The sequence below is a fragment of the Euprymna scolopes genome, chromosome 12 (genome assembly GCF_053919585.1).
Source record: "Euprymna scolopes isolate OS-2025 chromosome 12, ASM5391958v1, whole genome shotgun sequence".
Taxonomy (NCBI): Eukaryota; Metazoa; Mollusca; class Cephalopoda; order Sepiida; family Sepiolidae; genus Euprymna; species Euprymna scolopes.
The window spans coordinates 27,908,308-27,922,601 of NC_136493.1; the positions used below are offsets into that span (position 1 = coordinate 27,908,308).

General features: G+C 34.8%; 1 protein-coding gene across 1 annotated transcript in view; it reads right to left on the bottom strand.

Annotated features, from left to right (window-relative positions):
* Positions 1-13,627, bottom strand: part of LOC145291221 (protein C-mannosyl-transferase DPY19L3-like) — a 144,587-nt gene extending 130,960 nt beyond the window's left edge. The window contains exons 1-2 of the mRNA XM_080136812.1: positions 13,491-13,627; positions 2,004-2,277 (exon numbers count right to left, since the gene is read on the bottom strand). Coding sequence (XP_079992938.1) covers positions 2,004-2,264 — 261 coding nt within the window. The 5' untranslated portion in view covers positions 2,265-2,277; positions 13,491-13,627. The remainder of the gene's footprint in view (positions 1-2,003; positions 2,278-13,490) is intronic.
* Positions 13,628-14,294: the final 667 nt, after the last annotated feature.

The window sequence follows — 14,294 nt, forward strand, 5'->3', positions numbered from 1 at the left end:
ATTCACTTTCCATCCTTCTGCAAGACATCTGGAAAGTGAATAAAACTATAAAACCAATTCCTTGTCTTGGAGTCTAATGAATCTTCGTCCAAAACAGGTACCCGTCTCCACTCCAAGACACGAGATGATTCCAGATAGACCAACATCCACGACGCAGAAGGTATGTCCGAAAATACATGACTAAACACATACACAACGGCATATGAACATATCATTTAATAGAAAGAACAACTAGACGTTCACACATGATCCCCTTTATGATACGACAACACAACACTAAGACCCTACAGGACACCAAATAATTTCTTCTTAAAATCTATAAGACAATATATATATATAATAGCATTGCTTACTGCATAATTACTCTGAAGAAAGATAAAATTCATCAATTTCTCTTAGAGATTTGTTGAAATCTTAAAAATTCTTGTGAAATTTACTAAAATTCTATTTGTTCGATGATGTATGAATGAATCTTGCAACAGTGCAATGTAACTCTTTGTGTCAGCAGCTTTGCTCCTTACCATGTGTAAATTTTATCTTGAATGTATAGAATAGTCCATTATACATAAAAAGGAATATCACCACAGGTAGTAATACAATTCAACTTCAAGTCGGAGAAAAAGAGAGGGAGAGAGTAAGCAGAAAGATTTTTAGATTTTGTCTTTATTATTTGATATCTAATTGGCTATAGCCAGTCCAATGGACATCATTTTTTTTTATCGATTTCAAGGACCTCAGAAAAGCTAAATCTTTCCCTATATTAAAACATCAACTTTATGATGAAAAGCCAAACAACTCAAGTTTATTTATCTGTTTATTTACCGACTAGCCTGGTTGCCCGGCATTGCCCGGGTGTTTGGAAGTGTGTGTTGAGCAAAAACAGAAAGTGGTAGTAGGCAGGCAGGCTCGAACCCGTACCGCGAAGAAGGAAAAGAATGTGAAAAAAAAATAAAAAATGTGACATCTTTGCTATTGTGCCCATTGCCACACCGGAAGTGATTAAAGTTAAGCCTAGTCAATCGAAAAGAGGGGATGACTTTTGAAAATATCGGTGAAAAAAAAGACCTCTCCCTGTAAAAAAGTGCCCAGTTGAGGGTGAAGGAATTAATGTTTTAGCCAACTTTTCGATATTTGTCGTCTGAAGGGTCGAGCTTCAAAACGATACCAATCTCGTGAAAATCCATCGCCTCTGTCGAAAGTTTTAGGCAGATATACAAACATACATATATCCATACATTTAAAAAGACAGGTGAGATTTATATCATAGATGCTACAAGCATTGAAAATCAACCAGTGTAGACCCAAAGTTATCTCTTTCATATTCCTTTTTTTCTTGAAACCTATTTGATCACGCTTTTTTCTTCTTACCAGTTTTTATCAAGACAGGGGCGGAGATAGTTCCAGCTGCCCATACTGTAACATAACATTCTCTTAATCACTCTTATCCTACAGGTTGGCCCTGTCGGTGGGGCATTAGAATACGCCGACTGCCCCCCTGCAGAGGGTAAAAGTCCCTCAATGAGGGTCCTGGATATGACCTTAAACTATATCCGGTGGTGAGGCCCCAGCTTGTGGGCTTTGGGGAGTGTGGAGCCACCCTTTAATTACCATTGCTCCCAGATCCACTCTGACCCGGAGTGGTAGTACCTGTTAGGGTTCCAACTATGGGTTAAATAGAAACTGACGTGAAAACAACAAATATATTCTATTAAAAAAATTTTTCTTCAAAATCTTTGGATTCGGCATTAAATAACCCGAAAAGGGTTGATATGCCGTAAAACAAAAACAACCAACCAACCTACAGGTGTGAATTAACCCCCACCCACCCCACCAATCTGTTTCAATCATTTTCTTTTCTTCTAGAATTTATGTTTGATATTATCAGCCAAAATGGACAATTTTTCAATGTCAATAGATATTAGTATGTAGTATTTTATTTCCCATAATGCAACACAATTGAAATTAAAGTAGCAATAAAGCTTGAATATAATGAATGTACTCACTGTGATATGTGAAAACCAAAGGTAGTTATCGTGCAGAGTGAATATGTATCTGGCATGAATGTAGCCAGATGTTAGAGCGGCCAATACTCCTGCCACTTGCCAAACTCTGACTAACCAATTAGGAACGGATGATGACTGCTTCTCTGACTTTTGCTTCTTTTTGTTCTGCCCACTTTTGCCAGACTTTTTTGATTCCTCATTTGCGGGCAACGATTTAGGTTTCTTCCCACCAGACGTTGCTTTGCGCTGCCTGACGTCCATTATTTAAAATCAACTGTAAAAAAAAAATAAATGAATAAAAAAAAAAAGAATGAAAATTTTAAATTCAAGTCAACAAATATTAAATCCAAACAATAATATTTGAGTAAGCTATACCAAAACAAAATGGCCACCGAATTTGACTTGATGTTGTGTTTATTTAAAAACAAAACTAATTTTCACTAGAAATGATTCAATATTTAATAATGTAACAAAAAAATGATTTAATATTTAATAATGTAACAAAAAAATGATTCAATATTTAATAATGTAACAAAAAAATGATTCAATATTTAATAATGTAACAAAAAAATGATTCAATATTTAATAATGTAACAAAAAAATAATTCAATATTTAATAATGTAACAAAAAATGATTCAATATTTAATAATGTAACAAAAAAATGATTCAATATTTAATAATGTAACAAAAAAATAATTCAATATTTAATAATGTAACAAAAAAATAATTCAATATTTAATAATGCAACAAAAAAATGATTCAATATTTAATAATGTAACAAAAAAAAAACAAAAAAAAAACACCATAAATGGTTTGATGGGGATATGTACGCCGAGGGGGCACAAGTGCAATAAATTCATTAGAGCACATTCCATTACAATATTTGCTTGCTTTGGCTACCCTTAAAGGTAGGACGTGGAGAATAGATATTTATAACGACTTCATAGAGGAGAGTCACAAACAATGTAGGACTTAATATTATTAATTTGATAAGTGTGTGCACAGATATTGCTCCAACTATGATGACTAAGAATGAAAGATTTTTTTTTTTTTTTTTTTTTTTTTTTTTTTTACAAAAGAGTCACCACTTATCAAGGCCTGGAGGCCACTCGAAGATAAGGGTTAATAAGCATACAGTGATCAATGGACCAATGTCATAATAATTGTTAGTAGTGAAAATTTGGTAAATTGGATTACTTAAGGGGAACGGCTCATCAAGAACTTGTTTACATTGGACTTGAAGACGACCATATTATAGTCAGCAGGCAAAAGGAAGAGAGTTCCACAGGTGTGCAGTTCTAAGAAAGAAACTTTATTTCACATCTTAAGAAACCAAAAGATCCAAATAAACTGATTTCTTTTCCGTGTATCTTACATGAACCCAATTTCTGTGCAAAAATCAAAATTTCAAATTCAAGTCAATAGATATTAAATCCAAATATATGAGTAAGCTAAACCAAAACAAAATTTGACCTGATGTTGTGTTTATTTAAAAACGAAACTAATTCTTGTTAAAAATGATTCCACATTTAATATTTATTAATCATAATATAAATTAACAATATTTAACACAAAAAAAAAAAAACGTAAACCATTTTTAATGCATATTGGACTTTCATCCGTCGGAATGATGACGAACATCCGATTATCCTGGAAGAATGATGGATAACACACTTTGAATTGTGAAGGAAAGGTTGCATGCGACTTTTGGTATAAATATTAATATTTATTTTTGGAAAAATAAAAATATTACTTTATTTTTTTTATAATAATCTCCTATATATTTTGATCGCAGAAATTCCCCTCGGACCAAAATACTGTAGGTTTGCAACAACTGCTGTCACATACAAATTTCTTATGTCTAGACTAGTCACTATCTTATGTAACTTTAGAATGCTATTTTAGACACACTAGCATGAGTACCTGGCGTTGCCTGGGTGTTTGGAGGTGTGTGTTGAGCAAAAAAAAAAAAAAAGTGGTAGTAGGAAGGCAGGCAGGCTCAAACCCGTACCACGAAGGAGGAAAAGAACGGGGGGAAAAAGCTGACGTCTTTGCTGTTACGACCACCGCCAAACCGGAAGTGACGTATGTTTAAATTAAGGCTAGACAATCGAAAAGAGGGGATAACTTTCGAAAATATTGGTGAAAAAACGACCCCTCCCTGTAGAAAAGTGCCCAGTTGAGGGTGAAGAAATTAATGTTTTTAGCCAATTTTTCAATATTTGTCGTCTGAAGAGTCGAACTTCAAAACGATACTGATTTTGTGAAAATCTGTCGCCTCTGTCGAAAGTTTTAAGCAGACATGCAAACATACATACATTTATATATTGGTAGCTCAAATTTTCAACCCAAACCGATTAAAAAGCTTGCCCTATTTCTGAATACCCTTTATCTAAAATTTCAAATGTTTAGACCAGAAATTGTCTGAGCAATTTGGTAGAGACTGCAGAGGTCAATTTTTTTTTTAACTTTAACCCCTATTATGACCCCTTAACATTGTTTTGGGCTCAAATCAAGTTAAGTTAGATCCATGTCCAAGGAACCTATATCTAAAATTTCAATTGTTTATATCCAAAATTGTCGGAGGAGTTTAGAAGAGTTCCCAAAGGTCAAATCATTGAACTTTGACCCCTTAACAGCCAAATTTCTGTCCGAAAATGGATTACAAAGATTTTCCCAAATCCTGTATATCAAATTTCGAGTCTGTAGACTGAAAATTGACAGAGTTATTGTGTAGGGAAATGTACACAGACAGACAGACACACACATGCACACACACACACACACACACAGATATTTTCACTTTTATAGATATACTAGCATTTCAGCCCGGTGTTGCCCGGATGTTTGGAGGTGTATGCTGAGCAAGAAAAGAAAAAAACGGTCAATTTTTTTAACTTTGACCCCTATTATGACCCCTTAACATTTATTGTTTTGGGCTCAAATCAAGTTATTAAGTTAGATCTATGTCCAAAGAACCTATATCTAAAATTTCAAGTGTTTAGACCCAAAATTGTCGGAGGAGTTTGGTAGAGTTCTCAAAGGTCAAATCGTTGAACTTTGACCCTTAATAGCCAAATTTCTAGCCGAAAACGGATTACAAAGATTTCCCCAAATCTCAGTACCCGGTATATCAAATTTCGAGTCTGTAGACTGAAAATTGACAGAGTTATTTCGTTGGAAAATGTAGACACACAGACACGTTCACTTTTATAGATTAAACAAAAATATATACGTATACATAAATATATATGGAAACAATTTAGTGTTTACTGTACACTTTTTACGCAAATATTATGCAAGTATAAATCATGTTTTTGTTTTTTTTATATGGAGTTCACCACTTATCTAGGCCCAATGGCCACTCGGGGATAAGGGTTATTGTGTGTACAGTAATCAATGGGATAGTGTAGCAATAGTATTGGAGAATTGGTAAGGTGTCATTACTTAGGGGGGCGGTTCATCAGGAATTTGTTTGTGTTGGACTTGAAGACATCCAGGTTGAAGTCGGGAGGGAAACAGGCAAGCGGAACAGCGTTCCACAGGCGTGCAGTTCTAAGAAAGAAGCTTTGTTCATGGAATCTACGTTTTGATTTAGGCACAGATAAGGAGTGGGGAAAATTATTGACGGTGGTTTCAGCTAGTCGGGTGTTTTTTGAAAAAGATCACCCTGTTCTTGGAATCACATGACTTCAGCAATTGTCCTTATTTTTATTGAAAACCGTCGATATCCGGTATTATTTTTCCATTAATTGGGTAAATAATTAATAGTACTAATTACAAAAAATGTGTTTGCGAAACATTGATGCTTCCGGACAATGTTAAAGTTTTTTTGAAAACTCACCTTCACCGAGGTCGTCTGAAATTAAAGAATATTGACAAGGTTCAAGTTTTTGAACAAAGACAGAGAGACAGATGGACACGTGAACGGGTGAAAAAAGAAATGCTGCGAGGTGCTTAAAAATTACTATTGTATATGACATTTGGTCTCGAATGCTAGTGACAATTTTGTGAATTCAAAACCAAGAAAATTGTTTTGGATGCAGGTTTATTGTGTCTTGTTTGAGATCATTTTCCCGGATTCAGTTTGCAGCAGGCCTTACCGATTCATTATCATTTTTTATTTTATTTATTTATTTGTCTTTTTGCATTTCAGAATAAAAACTATTTTCAGCCCATAAATATGTCAAAGAAATTGAAAAGAACTTTGAAAGAAGAAAATAGAATTTTCAATGGAGAATGGGAATTGCAATATTTTTAGTGAGTAGTAGAGGCAAAATGTCTTGCTTGCTTTGTGATAGCACGCTTACAATGGTTAATAAGTTCAATGCACAGGTACATTATGTTCTCCATAAAGAAAATAAATATGCCAAATTAGAAGGTGAGTTTTGAAAGATAGCACTGCAGAAACTGAAAGATGGAAAACAGAAGCAAAGGCAAATTTCCTATTCTATGTTAGATCAAGGGCATGGGACGACAGAAGTCAGCTATTAAGTTGCTTTTTTGCTGGGAAACAAAAGGCAAGCAATTCAGCGATGCAGAACCCAGAAAGGAATGCATTTTAGAAGTGGTAAAAAAAGTATAGAACCAGATAAAGTAAACAAGAATAAGGAAGCAGTTCTTTCAAGGAGGACTAATACGGATCGACAACATGAATTGGCATGTGATGGAAAAGAGCAGCTGAAAAAACATAATCCGAAAAGAAAAAAAATGTATATTATTCAGTAGATTTAGATGAATCCACAGATTGCCTTGATTCAACACAAGCATCATATTTTATTTGTGCTATAATTGATGACTTTCAAGTATATGGAGAATTTTTGCTTTCTTTTATACTCATCTTTACCCCCAAATAAGCCATATTGCCACTTGGACGTATGAGGCTACTAATTGGGACCATGCCTAAGAAAAATTAAGATGTTGGTTCACGTTACATTTGAACTTCTGCATATAAGTAAAATTAGGGAAGCAGGTAGCAGGAAGGGAATTTCAAAGTCTAGCTGTTCTAGGGAATAAGCTATTTGAGTAGAAAGCTTTCTGACATCTAGGGACCTCAACAATGAAGGGGTGTAATTTTGCTGCTAAGCAGGTTTGATGGGGATATGTACGTCAAGGGGCCACATGTGCAATGAATCTATCAGAACAGATTCCATTAAAATATTTGCTTGCTTTGGCCACCCTTAAAAGTAGGACGTAGAGAAAAGATATAACGACTTTATGGGGAAATGTCACAATGTAGGACTTAATATTTCTAATTTGATAAGTGTGTGCAAAGATGATGCTCCAGCTATAATGGCTAAGAATGAAGGATTTATTTTACATCTTAAGAAACCAAATGTTTTCACCCGTGGATCTTGTTGAACTTGGGAACTGTTATTTAAAACTCAGGAATCTGCACAGAATTTCCAATGGAACCGTTTGTTTAATTTGCAATTGTATTTAGAGTGTTACCTGCATAGATCACACATGGCGTAGTGGATAAAGTACTTGGTAAATTCAGTTGTAAAGTTACACTCTTCTGGAGGTTGAAGGTTCAATCCTCAGTGTGGTTGACACTCAAAATACAATTGCGAATTACTCAGCATTTCTATCGAGTCATGATTGATGGAACAAGAGCATGCTACACCCGTGGATTAAATAAAACGTTCCGTTCAAAATTCTGTGTAGATTTACAGAGTCCACAGAAAGATTTCCGAGTGAGACAAGATACACCTGAAGAAGGTCAGAGGTTACATCGACTAAAACGTTGTGAAAATAACATTCAAGATGAGAACGTGTCTGATGGAACAAGAACATGCTACTCCCATGGATTAAAGGGTTTCGTTTGAAATTTCATGCAGATTTTTAAGTTTGATAGGAAGATGATTGAGTCTGACAATATAAATCTGAAGAAAATTGGAGGTTACATCGACTGAAACATGAAAATAACATTCAAGATGAGAACGGTAACAGTCGTCCGAAGAATCCAAATAATACAAACTAGCAAAACTCGTGGAAATTTCACAGTAGCTGAAATTTTTAAAACACATTACAAATAAAATGAGTAAAAATAAAAAAATAAAACAAATGATGAATTAAAATATATATATATTATTCCTTAATTGGAATTCATTTTTTTTTTTTTTTGAGATGAGCATTATATATTAATTTATTTTTATTTCGGACTATTAGTCTCATCTTTATTAGTTGTTGTTTTTTTATCTTTCTATTGGTTTGTTTATTCACAAAGTTTCAGCCAACTATTCCTCTGGCCTTCGTCAGGTGGTGAATTAAAACATTTTTTTTTAGTAAATTTCTTTTTAATCTTTTAAAGCTAAAAAGAATTTATTCAGAAAATTTACATTTTTTTTAATGTAAATTTACCACGTTTTGTTTTTTTGTTTTTTTTCTGAATAATTTTTTAATGTAAATTATAAAGGAACAGATGTCAATTCACATGCACATTTTTTTTTAATTTTAAAAACAATCTATAATAAACAAAAACTTACAGCCAATAAAATAAAATAGTCAATTTGAAACCATAAACAGACAGCCATGTTTTTTTTTTTTTTTATTTAGAAAATTTTTGTAGAGGAAATGTTTTGTTTTATTTTTTACTGATAAAGAGCGACTATAAAGGGAGGTCATTCATTTCTCCTTATTTAATGTTTGCGATGATGATGGTACGTTTTGTGACACCGGACGTTGGACAAGTAAATCAATATTTAGATAATCAATACTCATCTAAAAAATTCAAAAACGTAATTAATATTAGTTTTTATAATTTCATAATTAACCCCTTTTTATCAGTTTGTGCTATCCTTATTGACTACCAGCCTCAGGACTGAAACAGGAAATAGTGATGGAATGAAAGGACAAATAATGTTCCTTCGTTCAAACTACTGCTAGCAAAAGAGTCATAATGTAGCCTCCATTTTAGAATTTCCAAGTTTTCATCCTGTACCCAGAAATGGCCAGTGAAATCAACTCCTGTATGTTGGTAAGGCACTTTGAAATCTGCACGAGAAGTTGGTAGGCTAGTCACATAACATGGTAGCACAGGTTTGTAATTGTACCACTTGCATTTAGCACATGATGATCAAACTTTGTGTGGAAACCAGTAGCCACTCTGCCTCAACTCAGCCAAGTTTGATCCAGTTCCCAAATGGGAAAATCTCGCCTGACAGTCTAAAATTTAAAATTGTGTAACCGGATGATGATTTCCTATCAAAATGGGATTCTTGATTTCATAAGTAAAATGCGAAGATTGATCAATTCTTCCCCTTGATTGGATTAGTCCATCTGAGTTCAGAAAAAGATCCAAGGCACGAACTTGCATAAGTTCCTGTTTCCTCATAGACCCCTTCAGGTACTCAGTCTCTGTTGGAAATTCTTATTTCTGTAGAGTCCTCATCAGCTAGATTGCTGCCTTTGAATTGTTGTCCCGTACTCATCCCAATTTGATGGCTATGAATTTGAACACCATTGAGGTGACCCTCAACAGACAAGAGAATGTTGAGAATCTATGGATAGGTATGATGGAAGGGTACTCCTCGTTCAAGACCAAAGAACAGTTCACTGTAATATGAGCTATCTGCCGAAATGTCCATTTAGACATGGTAATTCTTGTACCGGCCACTGACAGATTCCTTCATAGCCAAGAAGGACCAGTGCACCAAAATGCAAAGTTGGATAGGAATTTCCTTAACGTCAATCCTCTTGTGATCATATCAGCTGGATTTTGAGTAGTGATTACACACTTGAAAACATATTGGGATTCCAACTCAAGATTCATTTGCAGGACGTCCTTCAGCCTGTTCTTAGTAAAAATATTCTTGCTGGCCATGAATTGGGATAGCAGCCAAGACAATACCACCTGTGCATCAGAGGACACTAAGAAAGCCTTTCCGGTTTCGAAAAGTGTGCACTTGTCCGAGGAGGAGGTACACAGGTTGCCCCGAGGCGAGTGCTTCTTCTATCGCGAGTGTCGTTGCACATTGAAGTTTCTTCTAAGAGTGAAAGAAAGCCTCTCTAGCACTCTGCTATTGTCTCGAAACGCATTATATTGGGTATTAGTGAAGGGATCCGTTAGGGATGATATATCTGAGGGGCTCCCTTTGACAAAGGGGCAGCTTTGCTCGATCTGGCCTTGGGCGCCTGGGTCAGGGTGTCTCACTAACGACAAGGCATCTCCGGCCTGGCTGGCGATTTGTGATGCTCTCTGGGTTGGTAAGAGACTACACTCAGCTTGCTTGGTTATTTCGCCTATATGTAAACGGTGTGGAGATGAGGTCAAGATTTTATGTCATGCCTTCGCTTATTGTCGCATCGTGGTGCCACTGATCAAGTTTGTTATAGGTCTCATGGTGCGCGTGCATACTAAACATATCGACTTTTACTCTGGTACCCATCAATGTTTGTAGCAATTGGGCACCAACAACCGATGGGCTTAGAAAAGTGTTTTGGGGTTAAATAGTAATAAAAACACAGGATTTTTAGGAAACGAACATATATTCACATATATTACAGGCAAAGACCAGTTGGGAATACCATTCCTCAACTGTGGGCGTTTGCACACGACCTGCTTCATCGCGTATCAATCTCAGACTCCTGGGCACCGGTACTCGATACTGGAAATGACGTTACTAGAGGAAGTGACGTCATGAGATAGTTCATTAATCCCCTGGAGGGGTGTTTTCAACAAAAAGAAATGTTTTTGACCTTGCTAGCTGTAATGAGAGGTGTGATTTGGAACACATGTATGAAAGCGGTTACGGATCTGAGGCCTTCATTCCTCTTGACCTTATACGAATCTTGACCTTATACGAATTATGATCTTGACCTTATACGAATCTTCCATTATCATTTAAAGGTTTGCATTAAGGCTGAGAGTGTTAGACTCTCTTTGTCTGACTTTGCTGATAGGTAGGCGTCTGTCGCGCGTGTTTGTTGAATGAATGAAGCAAGGCTTGATTGTTACTTGGACATGCCTAAGGCAAAGAATTTGGGGACACAGAAACAAAGTCAGCTGTGACACGTTTTTTTAGTCAAGAGCAGGTCACGGTTAAAGCTAGAGGAAGGACCAGTTTTGAGGCATTTATGTTCAGAACCTAGCTAGTGTGATCATTAGGCACAGTTTTTAGTTTGTCCCATTTTTTTTTTTTTTACCCCCATTCCCCTTCCCAATTAGGTGACGGATCACTTGATTTGCCAGAGATGCGGGTCCCCTTTCAAAAATTTCATAAGAGGCGTTTGTAATGAAGCATTCGGGCCTGCATCACCCTTTCAACTGGCAAATCGGCGTATCTGCCACAGTTTAGTAAGAGTGTGTGGGGGGGGGGGAGAATTTTTTTACTAACATTGTACGTATCATTTTATTTTAGTATATAAAAATTTTAACACCCCGTTGCATATTTTTATATATGGGTTTTAAGTAGGTTATTCATGGTATGCTTTTTTTATGGTGATCGATGAAGGATATATATGCTGATGAATATTATGAATATGGTATTGTGGTGAGAGTAGAGTGAAAGTAGAATCTAGCTTGGTTAGCATTAGTCTGTCATCACCCCCCCCCTCCTCATTTTCGGCCTTGTGCCAAATTTCTTAAAAATCTTTTTGTATTTTTACGAAAATAAATAATTTCATTCCCCCGGCAGTTGAGCTCACACACAACGTAAGCAGCATCACTCCCCTTTATTTATTTATTTATTATTTTATTTTATTTTTTTTTACAATTCTTAATTAGAATTCGACTCAATTAAAAAGAGAAAAAAAATAAGGATAAATTTTTATGATGTATCTACCCGTCACGGGACGAAAATGCCATATTCCAAAAATCACATAAATTGACCAAGTATTTTTTGTTTGTTTGTGTAAGAAAATCAGCATTTATTACAAAGCGAAACGCTATTTTTGGATCCGTCATATTTTATAAATAAGGAAGAGGCAACTAAATTCGAACTATCGAGATCAAAATTATACTTGTAATGGGTAAAATCGCTAAAAATCGAACAAAATGATTTTCAATAATACAAAAAAATTATTTGTTCAATTTCGTGATTTTTGGAATGTGACATGTTCGTTCTGACGGGTACGTAAAGATTTTTCGGTATTTTTGTTTTGTTTTCTTTTTTCATTAAGTCGATTTCTAAATAAGAACCAAAAAATGTTTAATATCTTTTTTTAAAAAAGACATTTTTAACCAGAAGTATAAAAAAATTTGGCACTTATGCGACGCGTCTGTGTTACTGCGTTGGAATAAAAACGTTAGAAACCCATTCTTAACATGTAACTATTTTGGACTTTCACCTAATGATTTAATAAACAAAAATGATGCTAGTGCAGGCAGAGAGTGATCCGCGCTATTTTTTAAATCGCATTTCCAAGTTTAATTAAAGTTTTATGATATGTTTTTTTATTCAATTGTAAGGTTGAAGTATACAATAGGCACAAAACACCCTCCCCTCCCCATGTTAAGAATGGCTTTTTAAATAATAACGTTATTATTTACGTCCGGATCACTCCCTGCCCTGCACTAGTATTAAGTTAATACTGAGAATATTAATTAAAAAAAAAACAAAAAAAAATAAATAAATAATGCGGTAACATAAATCCACAAGCACTAAAAATTTAAATCAATCCAACGTAAACAAAACAAGTTCTTGATGAACCGTCCCCCTAAGTAATCCAATTTACAAAATGTCCACTACTTGTGATTAAATGTCCACTACTTATAATTATAATCCCATTGTCTAATGTAATGTATACTCATTAACCCTTATCCTCGAGTGGCCTCCGAGCCTTGATAAGTGATGACTCTATTGTAAAAACAACAAAAAAAAATGTTCTAATATTCGCTGGAAATCTATACGAGTAATTATATATATATATATATATATATATATATATATATATATATATATATATATATACACGCACACACACACACACTGGAACTCCATGGAATAAGGAACTAATCTTTTTTGCATCCTTTGTTTTCGACGAATAAATTTTGTAAACATTAATTTGCACAGTTTAATCACCCCCCCCCCCAATGATGCGCTATCTCAAATACTGAGCATTAATAATCTCAGTAATCTTACACGATCAGATTAAAACATGCAAATATTAATTACCACTTTGAAATATATATATATATATATATATATATATATATATATATATATATATATATTAGGTAAATAATTTTTTTAAAGAGAGAGAGAGAGAGAGAGAGAGAAAACTTTAGAGAAATAAGAAATTAAAAATTAAAATCTTGCAGCTTTCGGGGATTTTTTTTCTTTTTTTTTTTTTTTTTCTTCGAATCTCTTTTAGTAGGTGGATTCCGCTTTCCCCAGTTAAAAATGAATAACTACTGTAAAAAAGTGAAAATAGCGTCAGTAGTTGCGGCATTTCAGAAGCAAACAAAAATTACAGGCGAAATAATTCTAATCTTTAAAAGTGCAAAACAATTCTTATGTCGTTATTAGTGTGTTTCTACTTACTCGCTAAAAGACAACGACACGATGAGAGCAGCCGATAGGGGTAAACCATCAATATCAATATCAAGGAAAAAGGACGGACATCTTTAAAAGAGTTCTGATTCCCGCGACCGGTGCCAATATGTTTCCTGTCTCCTTCGAAAAAAAGTTCCAATATAAAAGACGTGAGCAATATAAATTAATATAAAACTAGCAGGGAAACATGGCGTTGCCCATCATTGAATGAGAGGCTCTATGACTCCCTGCTCCTCCCCAGCCTATAACACCATATTACCATTTCCGATTCTTACTTTTATATATTTTATGATATTCAATTTTTAGAGTAGGGTGTAAGTATGTCCTCAATATCAATTGGGTGAGTGTGGGGAGGGGTAACTACGATAAAATTTATTGAAATAATTTTCAATAAATTTATAGTCTTTAACCTGCTCTAGGCACACCCGGCATTTCATAGGAACAGATTAGGACACCAATGTATTCTTACTCTAGATGTAACATAATGCATATGAGCGCGTAGGAAAGTATCGGCAGCAGCAAAGGATGGCTGGCTTGCGAAGAGATTAGCAGCAGCAGCAGTAGCTGAAAAAGCGTGTTGCGGGACTACAGTTTAATGTTAGTCCCGCACACTCCAAAAAATAAAAAATTTTTAAAAGTGTAAAATAGAGTTAAACAATCAAAAAAAGATGACCGAGGCGGACGAATAAATTTAATACAAAATTTATTTTCTCAAAATCAATAAGTGAAGAGAGAAGACAAGAAAGTTTCTTCTTAATGACTTTCTTCCTGCGACTGAAGTAATGAAATGAA